At 42.0% G+C, this 15,884-nt stretch overlaps 1 protein-coding gene across 2 annotated transcripts in view; it reads right to left on the bottom strand.

Moving 5' to 3' along the window:
• The window catches only part of LOC134791225 (thrombospondin type-1 domain-containing protein 7A-like), a 187,232-nt gene that overhangs the window by 9,495 nt on the left and 161,853 nt on the right, over positions 1-15,884 (bottom strand). For both annotated transcript variants that reach the window (XM_063762200.1, XM_063762201.1), the window contains 11 exons: positions 15,233-15,428; positions 14,904-15,055; positions 14,486-14,598; positions 8,472-8,581; positions 7,674-7,859; positions 7,437-7,584; positions 6,948-7,046; positions 6,637-6,737; positions 6,153-6,333; positions 4,994-5,155; positions 4,490-4,640 (listed from right to left, as the gene is read on the bottom strand). In XM_063762200.1, the coding sequence (XP_063618270.1) occupies positions 4,490-4,640; positions 4,994-5,155; positions 6,153-6,333; positions 6,637-6,737; positions 6,948-7,046; positions 7,437-7,584; positions 7,674-7,859; positions 8,472-8,581; positions 14,486-14,598; positions 14,904-15,055; positions 15,233-15,428 (1,599 nt within the window). The remainder of the gene's footprint in view (positions 1-4,489; positions 4,641-4,993; positions 5,156-6,152; positions 6,334-6,636; positions 6,738-6,947; positions 7,047-7,436; positions 7,585-7,673; positions 7,860-8,471; positions 8,582-14,485; positions 14,599-14,903; positions 15,056-15,232; positions 15,429-15,884) is intronic.

Genomic DNA, 15,884 nt, shown 5'->3' with positions numbered 1-15,884 from the left:
GTCATGTAAAACATCTTTGATACTCTTTGATGATCAAAATGATCACGATCGGCCTTATGTAAATATTAATGTAAATAATTTGTCTCTTTGCGGTCTCTTGGACAGTGGGAGTTCTCTTACTATACTTGGTAATAATTCTCACCATGTTTTACTAGAACAAGGTTTTATTCTTAACACATCACACAAACTCTCTGTGCGAGTTGCTAAAAAACAGAACGCTTCCGCTGACTCTATTGGTTACATTGACTTACCAGTATGTTTTGATAATAAATGTCTTAACATTACTGCACACGTTATCCCTGATATTTCTTCACATTTAATACTTGGTGTTGATTTCTGGAAAGGATTTGACCTTTTACCTAAATGTGTTACACACGCTAAATTGATGCGAGCTTCTAATTGCTCTACTTTAATTGCGAATAATGATAATAATACTACTAATGATAAACAAGTTTTTCCTTTCGAAGACTTGTCTCAAGAACAACAGGCTCAAGCGAATGATATTATATCGCGATTTCGTGAGGCGTCGACGGAATCTAGTCCACTCGGTCGCACGCATTTGGTTGAGCATCGTATTGACACTGGTGAACATGAACCGATCAGGCAGAGATGTTATAGACTCTCTCCAGAAAAACAAAAGGTGTTGGTAGAAGAAGTTGACAAGATGCTTGCTTTAGACATCATAGAGCCGTGCGAAAGTCCGTGGTTGAGTCCTGTTCTTGTTACTCCTAAAAAGGATGGAAGCTGGAGATTCTGTTTGGATAGTAGAAAACTTAACTCAGTTACTAAAAAAGACGCATATAAGCTGCCTTTTATAAATGAAATACTAGACAATTTACGTGATGCAAAATATCTATCTAGCATTGATATTGCCAAGGCGTTTTGGGAAGTGCCTCTGCGCGAAGAAGATAGGGATAAAACCGCGTTCTATGTAGCAGGCCGTGGCATGTATCGTTTTAAGGTCACCCCTTTCGGTCTTACGAATGCGCCAGCAACCCAACAACGCCTAATGGATATGCTATTTACTCCTGAGTTTGAAAACCGCGTGTTTTGGTATTTAGATGATATTATTGTAATATCAAACAGTTTTGATGATCATATTTCCTTACTATCCCGAGTTTTGGACAAATTAAAATTTGCCCAGCTTACAATTAATTATGAGAAATCTGCGTTCTTCCGACGTGAGTTAAAATATCTAGGTTATATTGTTGACCACAAAGGCTTAAGAACGGACCCTGATAAAGTGAAGGCGATTCTTGATATTCCCGTTCCTACCACGAGACGAGAACTTAAAAAGTTTCTTGGTACGGCCAGCTGGTACAGGCGTTTTGTACCTAATTTTAGTACTTTGGCCGCTCCTCTTAATATGCTTACATCTACTGGTAAAAAAGCTTCTCCATTTAAATGGAATGAGGAGGCTAACATTGCTTTTGACAATATAAAGCAAGCACTTGTGTCTAGTTCTGTTTTGGCTTGTCCTGATTTTTCAAAAACATTTTCTGTCCATTGTGATGCTTCAAATTACGGGATAGGTGCTATGCTGACACAAGGTGAAGACGGTATTGAAACACCTATAGCTTATTTTAGCCGTTCTTTATCAAAACAACAACAAAATTATTCAATAACGGAACGTGAACTTTTGAGCGTTATTCTAGCATTAGAACACTGGCAATGTTATTTAGATAACGGTCAGAAATTCATTGTATATACTGACCATGCGGCTCTCAAATGGTTTTTAAGTTTAGACAACCCTACTGGGCGTTTGGCTCGTTGGAGCGTCCGTTTGTCTTCATTTAATTTTAAGATAAAACATAAAAAGGGTAAAGATCATGTGGTACCTGATGCTTTATCGCGCTCAGTACCAGTCGATTTGGTTTATGTTCAGTCTAACGACGACTGGTTTAATGACCTCTTACAAGGTTGTCAGGACAAACCTTCTGAATTTCCTGACTACAAAGTTGTAAATAATAATTTGTACAGACTTAAGCGAACTAGTTCTTTTCTGACTTCTGAATATGATTGGAAACTGGTAATTCCAAAAGAAATGAGACAAGATATTATCCATGAGAATCATTCACAGCCTACTGCTGGTCACTTTGGTATTTTTAAAACGCATAAAAGGATTTCTTTGCGTTATTTCTGGCCTGGCATGTACAGGGACATCAGTAAATATATAGCAAAATGTGAGACATGTTTAGCCTATAAGTACCAGAATCATCAAACTTTGGGGTTAATGGGCAAACCAAAGGAGTGTTGCAGACCGTTTCAGTGTTTGTCTATCGACCTTGTTGGCACATTACCAATGACTCGTAAACAAAATCGGTACATTTTAGTTGTCAATTGCTGCTTTTCCAAATACTGTTTAATATTTCCAATTAAAAAGGCAACGTCTAATATAATTTGTAAAATTTTGGAAGATTTTGTTTTCTTGGTACACGGTTTTCCACGGACTGTTATAATGGACAATGGTGCTCAGTTTATAAGTAATGATTTACAGGATCTTTTTAGTAAATATCAAATTCCTGAAGTACATTTTACTCCTAAATATTGCCCTCAAGTAAATTCTGTTGAGCGATACAATCGAACCTTAATGACAGCTGTTAGCTCGTTTGTAGAGAACGATCATAGAAATTGGGATCTTAATATTCCTAAAATCCAATTTGCTATGAACACCAGTGTTAATGAAGTAACTGGGTTCAGTCCAGCTTTTCTGGTGTACGGTAGAGAGCTTGTCCCTTGCGGGTCATTCTATGGTGCCCCCAATTCAAGTGAAGTCGATTATGACGACCTCATTTTTGCACCGCGTGATAAATATGCTGAGAACTTAGGCCACTTGTCCCCTATTCTCGACAAAGTGCAGGCTGCAATTTGGGATGCACATGTAAAAAATTGTAAATATTATAATTTAAGGCGTAAACATAACAGAGTTTAATGAAGGCGATGTTGTGTGGCGTCGTAATTACCAGCTTAGTGATGCTGGTAAATATTTTACTGCAAAACTAGCGCCCAAATTTGTAAAATGTACTGTATTAAAAAAAGTATCTCCTCTTGTATATGAACTAGCTGATTCTAATGGGCGTGCCTTAGGTAGATGGCACATTAAGGATCTGAAATTGTAAATATTGTATAATATAGGTAAGTTAAAGTTTTTTTTTTGCTTTCTGGAATTTTCCTTCACGTTGTATTCTGGAAAATTCTCCTGGGCGCGAGGGGTACTGTAACATGGCAAACCTGCATGTACAGCCACCGCGCGCACTGGCCGGTTGGAAATAAAAAACTAAGGGTTTCGCCGTCTTTTGTTTTTTCTTCGTAAATTTTTCCTTTGGAAATGTTGTCGGATATAGCACAATTCTGTAATTATTATTTTAATGCGACTGTATGGTTATAATTAGTGATAAAGTTTAATACTAGGGCTGCCACTAATGCAGGTAAAGTTTGTATAATTGTATATATAGCATTAAGTTTAGGTTTATGTTGAAATTAAACCTAATCCAAATCTTATTTGTACGAAATGTACGTCACTGGTTCTCGTAACGGAATAAGGCTTGGGTTAGGTTTCGACTACAAGTCTAAGAACGTACGATTGTTCCAGCCCTTCCTTCTACCTTTAAATTGAAGAGCTACTTATTACTGTTGCTGCTTATTATTTGGACGTTTGCTGCTGAAGCTTTTCTTTACCCACGGACCTCGCTGAGCCTGCGTTGCCAAAGCTGATTCCCGCACCCGCGGCCTAAGTTGATCGTACGGTTCGACAAAGAATGGGATTCAAGAACGTTAAGGCCAGTGACGATATTTTATTGGTTTAGATTCAAGTACTGACAGAAATTAGTTTATTTTATTGTACATTTTTTTTAATATTATATTATTTACTATAAAGAACCTAGTTTTCATTTACCGCTCTAGCTAGCCGGTTACAAACACACAGACAACAGACATACATTGAAAAAACATAGTGAAAAATAAAGTGTCACGAAATGGTCCCATCTCAGCATGTTGCTGGCGGCTTCCAGCGCTGATCTTCCGATTAGACCATCAAGTGAGAAATAATCACGGAAGGTAACAGACAAAAAAATAAGTAAAGAAACATAAAATAAACCGAAAAATAGATTACACACATTTTACACAGCTAATACAAAAAAGAGATGAATTAAGTACACGGATTAACCGATCGAACTTGTACCATCCGGTCGGGTCACATCGTGGCGCGGCATTAGGCGCGCATAACATATATAGTTAATATAGTAGGTAATTATTCAGTTCGATTAAACTTAAATCATAATCATATTGGAACAGAGTTGCTTTTACTTTGTTTCGTTCAGTTTTCAAACAACACAAAATCAACTCAATTTCTTACATACTAGGTTCAAATATCTGTGGCAAAATGGCTGGGCCTTAGAAGGCTATTAGGTATGTTCCTATAAACGGCACTAACGCGAGAGCGAAAAATTATGATATGAATGTTCTTAAAGGATCGTCGTGTATAGGTAACCTGTTCGCAAGGGCTCCAGTCAGACCAGGCGCTGACAACGCAGTCCCCAGGGCAGGGCGCGCGGCAAGTCGCGTCGCGAGATGGCGCGCCGCCTGCACCCGCTGCTTCGCACGCTGGGTCCTCGAGCACGTTGCCTTCGCCGTCTTCACATCTGCAATATACACCAATATATAAGGCATTTTAAAGGGCCTTGCGTATAATGTTGGGAGCAGCACAGGTTAAAACCATAAGGTGGCAAACTCTTCATTGCAGTGGGACCTGACATCACTTAAATTGCCGATGCTGGGATTACCTTGCTACTAAATTTCGTTTTCCTACTACACATAATCTGTTTGCTATTGTGTTGCACTACTAATCCGGGTGCTAAGACCTGCACAGATAGCATCCACCGGCACCTAGCGACCGTTTAAACTTCTCTGTCCCCGATCACCACTTAATGCTTAACAGCCATCTTTTTGAGCTACACTCGTGTATCCAGTAAATATGGGAAATCGATGTCCTTACGCGACAGTCCGGTTGATGATGGCCCGGCCGCAGAGTACACGGTGCGGGGCGCACACCGACCACTCGCCGAGCACCCAGCGCGGCTCGGACACGACACAGGTAGCTCGTTGGAGAGTCGCGCCGCACTCACGACCGCCCGCTGAGCCTTCTTCTAGCACTTCCCTGTAGCAGAAATATAAGTTAATATTATTAAAGAAAAATACACCTTTCACAATAGGTGCAACCAATAGGGAAAGTTTGCAGAGGGGGAAATTAGGAATACGGAGCCACGATCCTCAGCAAGCAGTAAGCGATAATTCTCTGGGACACGAGAGTTCATCTATCGAATTCAGCACGGTGTAAAAATGATGTCAATACAATAGTAGTTTGTGTTACAAGGGATCAAAATGATATATTTCCGTCAAGGGCGTACATTGAATCCTAAGCGTAATGAGGGATTCAAGTGTTAACGCCCAAGACGAAATCATTTTAATACCGTGTGACACATACTGCTTTTCACATCAACTATATATGAGGAAAATAAAAAAATCTTAGTGTTGACACAATTATTATGTTTCAAAATATTATTCAAGCTAAAAAAAGAATGCAAATTAACAAAAACAGTGTCCTAGAACAGAAAAGTGCCACATTGATCCCCCCTAGCAGGGAGGAAAAGTGCCACTTTGATCCCTCCTAGCGGGGAAGAAAAAGCCCTTTTCCGAATAGGTGATGTGAAAATAGTAGTTTGTGTTACAAGGGATCAAAATGATATATTTCCGTCAAGGGCGTACATTGAATCCTGAGCGTAATGAGGGATTCAAGTGTTAACGCCCAAGACGAAATAATTTTGATACCGTGTGACACATACTGCTTTTCACATCAACTATGAGGAAAATAAAAAAAATATCAGTGTTGACACTACAGTGTTGCCACTTTTTAATTTCTACTCTTTTTTGCCAGGCTGTACATACGATGTTCATATAGTTAATTATATTAATATTTTATACTGGCAATGAGATGTCCTTGAACAGAAAAGTACCACTTTGATCCCTCCTAGCAGGGAAGAAAAATCCATTTTCTGATTAGGTGATGTGAAAAGCTCTTTTCCGAATAGGTGGTATGAAAAAGTCATGTCCGTGGTAACAGAGATCCCGACAACTAGATTAAACTGCTATGATACCTGGTCCGGTACCGGAAGGCGGCGCGCGAGCCGGCCTCGGCGGCGCACGGCCCCCACTCGCCCCAGGCGCCCGCGCCGCAGTCGCGCGCGCAGCGCACGCTGCACGCGCCACGCAGTAGCGACGGGAACTCCTCGTCGTAGGCGTAGCCGTCGGTGGATGCTTCGCGGACTCGACTCGGCCCTGATCGAAACAATAGTAGGTTAACGTATTTTCACAGTACTTTTCGCCAACATCATCTACTACTATTGCTACTGCTGGACCGAGGTCATTCCACTTATTAAAAGTTTTTAACAGGCTTTCACGAGCGGAATTTGACGAACTAATGTACCTATTTATGTTACCCAACACTTACAGAACTGTCCAGTATGCTGTGCAGTAAATAGAATTTTAGCAACACTAATATCGGACGGACGGTCAGTTTAGCTCCCATTTATTCCTAATACAAAAGCATATTCATCCATTTCATCATTTAGATACTCTTACCAGTAAGGGGGTGGAACTTCTTGCAAACGTCCATGGGCACGTCTCGTCCGCCGAACATGCAGCGTGCGGCTCTCAGTGCTCTACCTTCTCCACATTCAGTTCTGAAATCACAAATATTCTGAGCTAAACACACACACTCACACCAATTGGATTTTCCAAGTGCGTTTAAATGTTTAAGAGATTCATTTATTTGATCGAAGGCAACCAGCCGATCCTTTTATAACTTGGAAGCTCCATATACCTGAGCCCATTTCACGTCCCCTCCCATCTACTATTTATCAAGTAAATAAAAATTGAATATGAAATGTTACCCGGGAGGCAAAATGCAGTCAGAGTCAGTAGGCAGGAGTTCCAGAGACACGTTCTTGCAGGTGCAAGTAGGGATGTCTGGGTCAGATGCGTCCAAGTATCTGAAACACATTGTTGATATCAGAGAGCTATCTTAAAATTTCAAATGTGAGATATTCCTCAAGGTAAAACTGAGGTCTGTACTGGGAGCATTTTCATTTCATATAAAATATCCTTCTACTCTTTTTTGGGGCGCTAAACACCTGGACAGCCCGCATGAAGGTAATAGTGATTCCTTCTGGAGAACCTGAATGGAGTTAGCTGTTCTTTAATTTGCAATGCTCCGGGATGGCAGAAGTTATTTGTAGCCGAAACGTTCACGCTATGCGATGCTGTTTATTTTAGTGCCCGAAAGGGTGTATGCTTTATGGCGGACATTTATAAAAGAGATCGTACTATGGGCATATATCTAGTTTGTAAATATCTATGTTCAAAATTCATGGAAAGCTTACTTTAGTGGCTCAGCGCAGACGTGCTCACAGGTAACTGAGGCGACAACAGTGTCGTAAGGCACGCGACAAGCCGCGACACTCTGCGGCACCAGCTGCCCGGCGCAAGCTCCCGCGTTCACGCGATGAGAGGCGGAGCCACACCAGATACCTGCAAAGCACAGATTAAACATCAACTGACCAGTCGCACAACACGAGCCCGCCCCGGGCACGCGTGGGCTTCACACACTTGTTACTCACTTCTGACTCTATGTCCGATGCCAGCTCTCTCCGCAGGCGGCAGGCGACACGTGCTCCACTCGCCGGCGACCCAGGCCGCGTCGCGCGCGCGACACGAGCGCGCCACGGGGCACGCGCGGGACTCCTGCGCGGGGCCGCAGCTCGGCCCGCCGTGCACTACGCGAACGCGGATCTGCTTGCCGGGATCTGTGGAGGTCGATGTCAGAGTAGATATGATGATAGATGTAGTATAAATTGAAAATACTATTGTGACCCGCCACCCGTTGACCACGAACGCTGTAAAGGGTTCGAAATGTCGGGATGTAGTATGTATTCAATATATGCGATATAGTCCGTTTCAATAGATTTATTTCATGAGTAACTATCACGGTAACCGAAGACAAGATTTCCTATTGTAAAGTTACAATATTGAGAACGCGATGTAAACCAATCACCAATCAATTAGATTGGGAATAAAAACGCAAACCTATGAAGACGAATTTTTAAGACATTCATCAGCATATTAAAACTGACCATCGGCTTTAACAAACGCTGTTGATTTTATGCAACCGAAAGGACATGTCAAGTGATTTAAATAATTTGTACAGATGTAGTGCATAATTATTTTCGATCTTATTTCACGGAAACTTACGAACGTGTCTTGCTATTTCAGTTAGTCTCAGTACAAAAAGATGACTGAACTACCATGACAAATACGAACGTTCCGAGAAAATACGATGGGAAACAATTATGCACTACATCTGTAATAATAAATGTATCACACAACCAATGGAATTACTCAACGTACTACAAACGTACCACAAGTATTAGGACAGGGAGACCACGGCATCCAGGCCTCGACGCGGCAGCCTCGGCGACACCGCACCGTGCAGGCGCGGTGGGAAGCTGGCCGGCGGAGCGGCGCACATCTGTAAAATTACAATCGTTTAGATACTTTCTAGAAAGAAAGAAGAAAGAAAGAAAGAAAGACATTTATTGTAAAAACCTTCTACATACAGCGCCACTTCAGTTACAAAAAAGAGAGAAGAACTTACTAACTAAAACACTTAAAGCTAGATACAGAGTAATTGTTAAAGTAAATGTTACACAAAAATAGACAAGTCCACCAGCAAAGTGAAAAATAAAAGAAAAAAGGAGTAAGAAAACTACTAAAATAAAATTTGGCGCCGCTATAGTGGCTACAAAAGGACACCACTCAGCATATGCTCTGGTATAAATACCACAGCGCTGGTTTTCTGTGGAGCCCCAGGCCGGAGGGTAGTTTAGAACTGATTACCTAACGGTAGTGGCAATCATACAATATTGCAAAAAGGAAGCAGAAAAATAAACATAATCATTTGAAAAATATTTAAAAATACAGATAATATAATTACTAATAAAGTTACAAATTGGCTTTCATGTTATGATGTTACAGGGTAGGTATTATATATAGTATAAGACATTATAAGAGGTTGAGAGGTTGAAATATAATAGAACTTATCATACTCATATTCGGAAAATTTGAAAAATCTAGTTGAAATTCATGTAAACACTGGTAAAAAAAAAAAAACTTTTACGTCTGACAATTTGAGAAATCCATGGGACGCAACGAGCACGGCAATTGCAGGCTAAAGAGATATTTTCTAAACTGGAGTTTAAATGTGGATAGTGTCTTGGAGTTACGTATAGGCGGAGGTATGTTGTTCCAGCACTTCGTGGCAGAGTAGCGAAAACTGCCACGAAATGCAGCAGAACTGCCGTGTCTCGGACAGATAAGTCGAATGGCTTCTCTAGTCGGGCGGGCGGAAAACTTTAATTTGTTAAAGAGGTACAGAGGTTGTTGAAGATGGACAACACCGAAAAGCAGAGACGCAAAATGCAACGAACGTCGTGCATCCATTTTCAACATCCTACCATTATTAAGATAGGGAGTCACGTGAGTCCGTGGAGGGATGGGGAAGCAGAACCGAGCGCAGGCATTTTGGATGCGTTGAAGGAGTGCCTTAGAGCGAGCTAGTAGGCAACCGTTAATGACAGTGTCGACATAGTTAAGCCTGGATAATATAAGCGTGTCACATAATTTTATTCTAATGTCAACACTAAGGTATTTACGGACCTGGTAAAGTACTTGCAGTCTATAAAAACAGCTTTTAGCAGCTTGTAGTACATGTTGTTCGAAACGTAGCTGTTCGTCAACGAGTAGTCCGAGATTACGTGCTATGGTGACTCGTTCAAGGAGATCCCTACCAAGTAAAACTTTAGGGTCTATACTGGTGACCTTCTGAACTTGGCCTTTAGTACCAAGCACTATAAATTTGGACTTATTGGGGTTGAGAACTAAGTCACAGTGTCCGGACCAGTCGACGATACGAGCAAGATCTTGATTTAGCAACTCAACGGCAGCTTCAGTCTCTCGGGGAAGGAATGTTTTGTAGATTTGCAGATCATCGGCGTACATGTGATAGTTACAATTTTTTATGCAACATGTAATGTCCGCCACGTACAAAATAAACAAAATCGGTCCTAAAATCGATCCCTGAGGGACTCCGCAATTTACAAAGGTTTTCAGAGAGAAATCTGTCAACCCGGAAGAGTTACGCAGCCCTACTCTCTGTGAACGACCCGAGAGATAACTATCAAACCACTTTATTGTTCCGTTATCAAAACCATAGTACGCAAGTTTGGACAAAAGCAGCGAGACATTTATTGTGTCGAAGGCACGGGAGAAATCGAGTAGGACTAAGATGGATGCTTCTCCCTTATCCTGTGCTGTTAGTACATCATCGATCACGTCCAGAAGGGCCGTGGCTGTGCTGCGCGCTTTGCGAAACCCAGACTGCTTATTCGGCAATATATTATTTGTTTCTAAAAACGCAGTCAATTGCAGGCAAACGATCTTTTCCAAGACTTTTGACAAGAAGCAGAGAATACTTATTGGCCTGAGGTCCTTTAAATCCGTAGGCTCCGGTGTTTTAGGTATTGGTTTAACTATAGCCGATTTCCAGTCGTCTGGAAAAATACCGGAAATTATAGATTGATTAATCATTTTAGTGATAGTGTACAAAGTTTTAGGTAAAGTTAAATCAATCATGTTTAATGTGATGCCATCAGTACCTGCTGCGTTGCTTGAAAAAGATCTAATAACTTTGAGAACAGCGTTTTCATCGACTGGTTTTAACCTAAAACTAATGGGGCCAAATCTATGGAACTCATAATATGTTAGACTGGATATGGTGACGCCTCTTCCCCCTGGAAGATTTAGAAAATGATTATTAATCTGGTCTGGGTTATTGAAATTTGAAGGCAAGTCATTACTTTTTTTAAAATCCGCGATGTTACTTTTAATATTTTGCCAAAGAAGTCGGGGATTATTTTGATTATGATTAATACGAGTCTTGAAAAAGGCCGACTTTTCGGTGAAAAGGGCAGTGCTAACTATGCTTTTTAAGTCCTTATAGTACTGTTTATGGGTGTCGAGGCCTGTACTACGAAATCTTGCATGCGCTTCATCACGGAGTCGCATCATCTCCTTTACCGTATAAGTGATCCACGGGTGAGATTGTTTTTTAATAAGGGTTCTTTTAAAAGGCGCGTGAAGTTCAAAGAGCCGTAAGATGGACTCATTAAAATGATAAAGAGTGTCATTGACGTTGTCACACACCAAACGTTCCCAGTTTATGGATTCGAGGTCAGCGTTGAACCTCTGCACATCGATATCCTTGAGCGGTCTATACACTAACCATTTTGGGAGGGGCTTGTTTTTCCTAACGCTAAGCTCAGTGGTAATAAACGCATGGCTGCTAAGATCGGGTATATGGTTCACCGACACATTGCTTATTCGTGTATTCGAACATATTACATCTATCAGAGTTTCCGAATGATCAGTAAAGTGGGTCGGTTGATTAACGAATTGTGAAAGTTGCAAAGTGGTCAGGAAATCAGATAACTTTATTGTGTTGGGATCGTGAGGGCGCAAAGTGTTTATATTGAAGTCCCCTAGCAATACGATATGATCATAAGTCGCTAGCGAGCAAATTGACTCGGAGAGTGCATCCAGGAAGATGTCAACGCTCTGCCATGGGGGCCTATACGCGGTCCCAATAGCAATTTTACTGCCATTAAGATTGATACCCAGCCACATTTGCTCAACAGAGGGAGCCATTGGTGTCGTAAGTACACGCGTGCGGAAATCCTTACTTATGTAAAAACCAACGCCCCCACCGCGTGTGCGCTGGCCCTTTGGGCGCGGCGAGTGACGCAGACGGTACCCGGCTGGAGCCGGAGCGCGCGCCTCTTCACCGGCGCGCAACCAGGTCTCGTTTATGGCTAGGATGTCCACCCTATGACGGTTCAAGGCTACTAAAAACTCATCATGTCGGGTCCCAAGCGACCCAGCATTAAATAAGCCTAATTTAAAGTTTTTATTTTTAATTACAAATTTAATAACATGCGAGAACACTAGCTGGCAAAACAAACTATTTATAAGCAGCTGTTTGAGGATCGTCATATGGCGGCGTTCAATAGATGTAAATCTGGGGCGCGGTAAACCATTAAGTAATAAAAAAGTTGGGCGAGCTGAAATTTGTCTTTGAAAGTTATTATTTTGGGAATTATTCAAAAGTATAAAATAATAAATAACATGCAGTGTAAATAAATATATATTTATTACGATATATATAAGTAGGTAAGTAGATATTAAACTGTTTATAAATGTGGACATTTTTACAAGCTTAGTTCGTAATTCATAGTCATAAGGTCGAAAGTTGATACTATAAACAAGTTGAGAGATAACAATATGAGTACACAAATTACACAATCCATTCAATCGTTTAGGTAATAACATTTGATATTCTTGCTGACATATGTTTATCGTCGTTATAATAAGTAGTAAGTTAGAAACAGTGTTTTTTTCAATGAAAACATTGATAAGCATCGAGCATAGAAGCCTAAAAAATAAATTATAATGAATACACAGGAGCCTAACAATTATATAAAAGATTGACAACTGCATTAATAAAGCATTAAGTAATACATAAGGTGCAAACTTATTCATTCCTAAAAACCCTACCTATGTCGGCTTCAGACCTGATTTTTATTGCCGAATGTCCAGCGTCGCGTCGAACAAAAATGTTACCACGAGTAGTCCAGGGGGCTCGCCATTGCAGGCGTCGGGCTTCCATTCGAGTTTTATAAAACAGTTGCCGGTTTAGAGATGTGAGACGCTCGTTAATGTAGACTCGATTCGGTTTACCGGGGAAGCCGAGGCCCGTCGTATCGATGACACGTCGGACGCGAGCTGCTCGGAGCAGCTGGTCCCGCTGATCACGCCGCACGAACCGCACGACCAAAGGCCGCGACGTCATAATATGGCTCGAAGTACTGTCGCTATCAGGGGATACTCCCGCCGTTTCCGGTCCCTCCGCACCCCTCACGTGCGGGGTCGCCTCGCACAGGCTGCTGGACTCGTCTGGGGAGTTCGCTCCACTTTGTATTTTCTGAGCTGGGACCGCACGACGAACACCGACCCGGGTTACACTCATCACGTCATGCTCCGATACAGCCACTCCGACCTTTTGACCTATAAGTGTTATCAGGTGTAGTTTATTCTCATTTGTTGTCTCAGGAACCCCTGTGATCTCAAGGTCATTGATGAGTAACTCCTGATCGCGCTCATTTATTTGACACTTCAGTTTTTCCACTTCGATCACTAACTCATTGTTTTGATTTGTGTCGATATTGTCACTGAAGCGCGTTTCCAAGGACGTGATGCGTTCATCGAACGAAGTCAAACGCGAAGAGATTGATTCCATTGTAGCTGTGAGTTTGTCAAGCCGAATAAAAAACTTATTAGAAAAATCAGTTAGCGCCGACATAACATAGGTCTCCATTGTCAGCTTAAAGCCTTCTTGAATTTGCTGTGTTATATTTAAAGGGGAGTCTGTAATAGTTTCCACTGTGTGAACTTCCGGGGTAGGTAATACGACCTGCGAAGAGGTCGGCCTGCTAGGCTTTTTACGATGCGTAACATTATTGGTCTCGCAAGCGTCGCTCGAATGAGATGCATGGTACATCGCTCGCGCTGGGGAGTTATCATAGTCCGTTTTTGGCACTAGTCTTCGGCACTCGGGGCACGTCCAGCTATCCTTGGTGCATTGCTGCAACGCCTGGAAGCGCTCCACCGACATGTTGAGGCAGTGTAGGTCATATTTACGTTGGCATGAGCTACAACTTAAATATAAATTGTCCGTTATAGCCAGTTCACAGCCTGCACACACGTAGTTATCGGCGCCGTCGATGTCCATATTGCTAGAATTGCCCATCATAATTAAGCGCTGGAGGCGCTGCACTGACAGTACACAAGAACACTATCGTCTAGCGAGAAAATAAAGGCAGCGGCTGCAGCGCTAACCGGTTTGTAAAAACAAATCGTCTACCGTTAAGTTCACTAGTAGTATGTATGTGATTATTATGGTAAATACATAGTTTTACAGATGTAAAATAACACCACTTCACGAAGCAACTATACGTTCTTTAGTTATGATCACTACTACACACAATCTTCACTTTTTTACAGGTTTTTAATTAAATCGCGGAGCATCTTAAAATGACGTCCGCACAGTAGCTGTTCCGATCTACCCTTGTTCTAGCCTACTTCTACCTTGTTCTAGGACTATGAGCAAGTGTTATGCCCACTCCTGGCACTCCTTTCCTACGAAATGCCTTTGTTTATAATTGAATTGTTTATATTTGATGTTTATAAAAGAAAATGCCCAGAAGCATGAGGATTAAATGGCAAAGACCACTGTTTAAGATAATATACTGTGGGTACTTACAAAGCTTCACGGACGACGTCTGCGTTATTCTGCACGCACATCACGTCTCTGGTCATTTCTCCTTCTTCAACGCAAGGCTCTTCATCGTCGCTTTCGTTAAATGTTTCTCCGTCCTGCAAAAAATAAGGCCATAGGTATAAAAATAAAGAGTATGAAGAAAGCAGATAAAAAAAGACTCCTTTCGTAATCGTACAACGTTTCAGCTCTTTTTTAGATGTAGTCAAATGTACTATAAGTACTCGAGTGTGATGCAAAACTTCGTTGGATGTTTTAAATTCCTTTTAAGTACTTAGACCTTTAGCTGCTCTTCGGTTAATCAGAGTTAACCATCATTTTGTTTCATTCTGTTATTTCATTTTGGACTGGTTGTTCCACAGACTGGCAGGGTCAACTGTATAAATAGAGAGGTCTAATTTACAAGCAAGTCGGTGTAGTTGGAGACGGGCATATAGTCTTGGCGGCGCTCGCAGGGCCCCCAGGGCGTTGCCAGCCAGGAGTATGTAGCGCAGGCGTGTGTGTTACATGTTTCATGCTGGACTAACTGGTCTTCGGATGGACAGGGCCATCCATCTGTAAGAGAGGAACATAAGTGTAACTTTTAACAAAGTATCAATCCAAGTTTCATAAGTTATTAGAAGGAGAAAAATCGTAAAAAAGTACTGGAATTGGGCATTGAGCACCCCAAGTGCAATCGCAGGAACTAGGTTCCAAGATGACAGTAAGTTTCCCTCAACGGTTGTACAGTACCTGGTGAGGCATGGGCCAGTATGTGCCGGGTCCGGGTGCGGGTGGGCGGAGGACGGGCGGCGGCGGCGCAGGGCGCGCTGCAGGCCCGCCAGGCGCCCCAGGCGGACACGACGCAGTCGCCGGCGCACGCGATGCGGCAGCGCTCCGTGCGCGCCGGCGCGCCCGTGTCGCTGCACCATGCGCGAGGGGCCTCCTTCTGTAGGAAGCGAATTGAGTTTGAGCGAGTGAGTCCGAGTTTAGTTACGCCGTCATATGTGTGACTGGTATATACCTATCACAATTGACGAACTGATCGACGTCACTCAGCAGAGAACTTTTAACATTTTCTAACGTTTTTACGGTGACAAACGGTTTAGTGCAACCGACCCTAAAACATGAAGGTAGAGATAAATATTTTGGAGCCAAAATCAAAGTACAAGTACAGTCATAAATAAAGTACCAAAATAATAAAGAAATAATGATGCAACACGCGAGTGCTACGGACAGTGAGTTGGAAACACGATTGATTGGCTACCTTGATCCAAGGTGTGAAGCACAGACAGAGACATAACGCGATGGTGACGTATGGTGCCCACCCTCTATTTCACATAGGGTTATAAAGGAAAATGAAGGAACGCCATTAAGACTGTAACTTTAATAAAAAAGTAAACTA

The sequence above is a fragment of the Cydia splendana genome, chromosome 6 (genome assembly GCF_910591565.1).
Source record: "Cydia splendana chromosome 6, ilCydSple1.2, whole genome shotgun sequence".
Classification (NCBI taxonomy): Eukaryota; Metazoa; Arthropoda; class Insecta; order Lepidoptera; family Tortricidae; genus Cydia; species Cydia splendana.
Note: the sequence above shows the minus strand (reverse complement) of the source record. Positions and strands in the feature narration are given on the sequence as shown.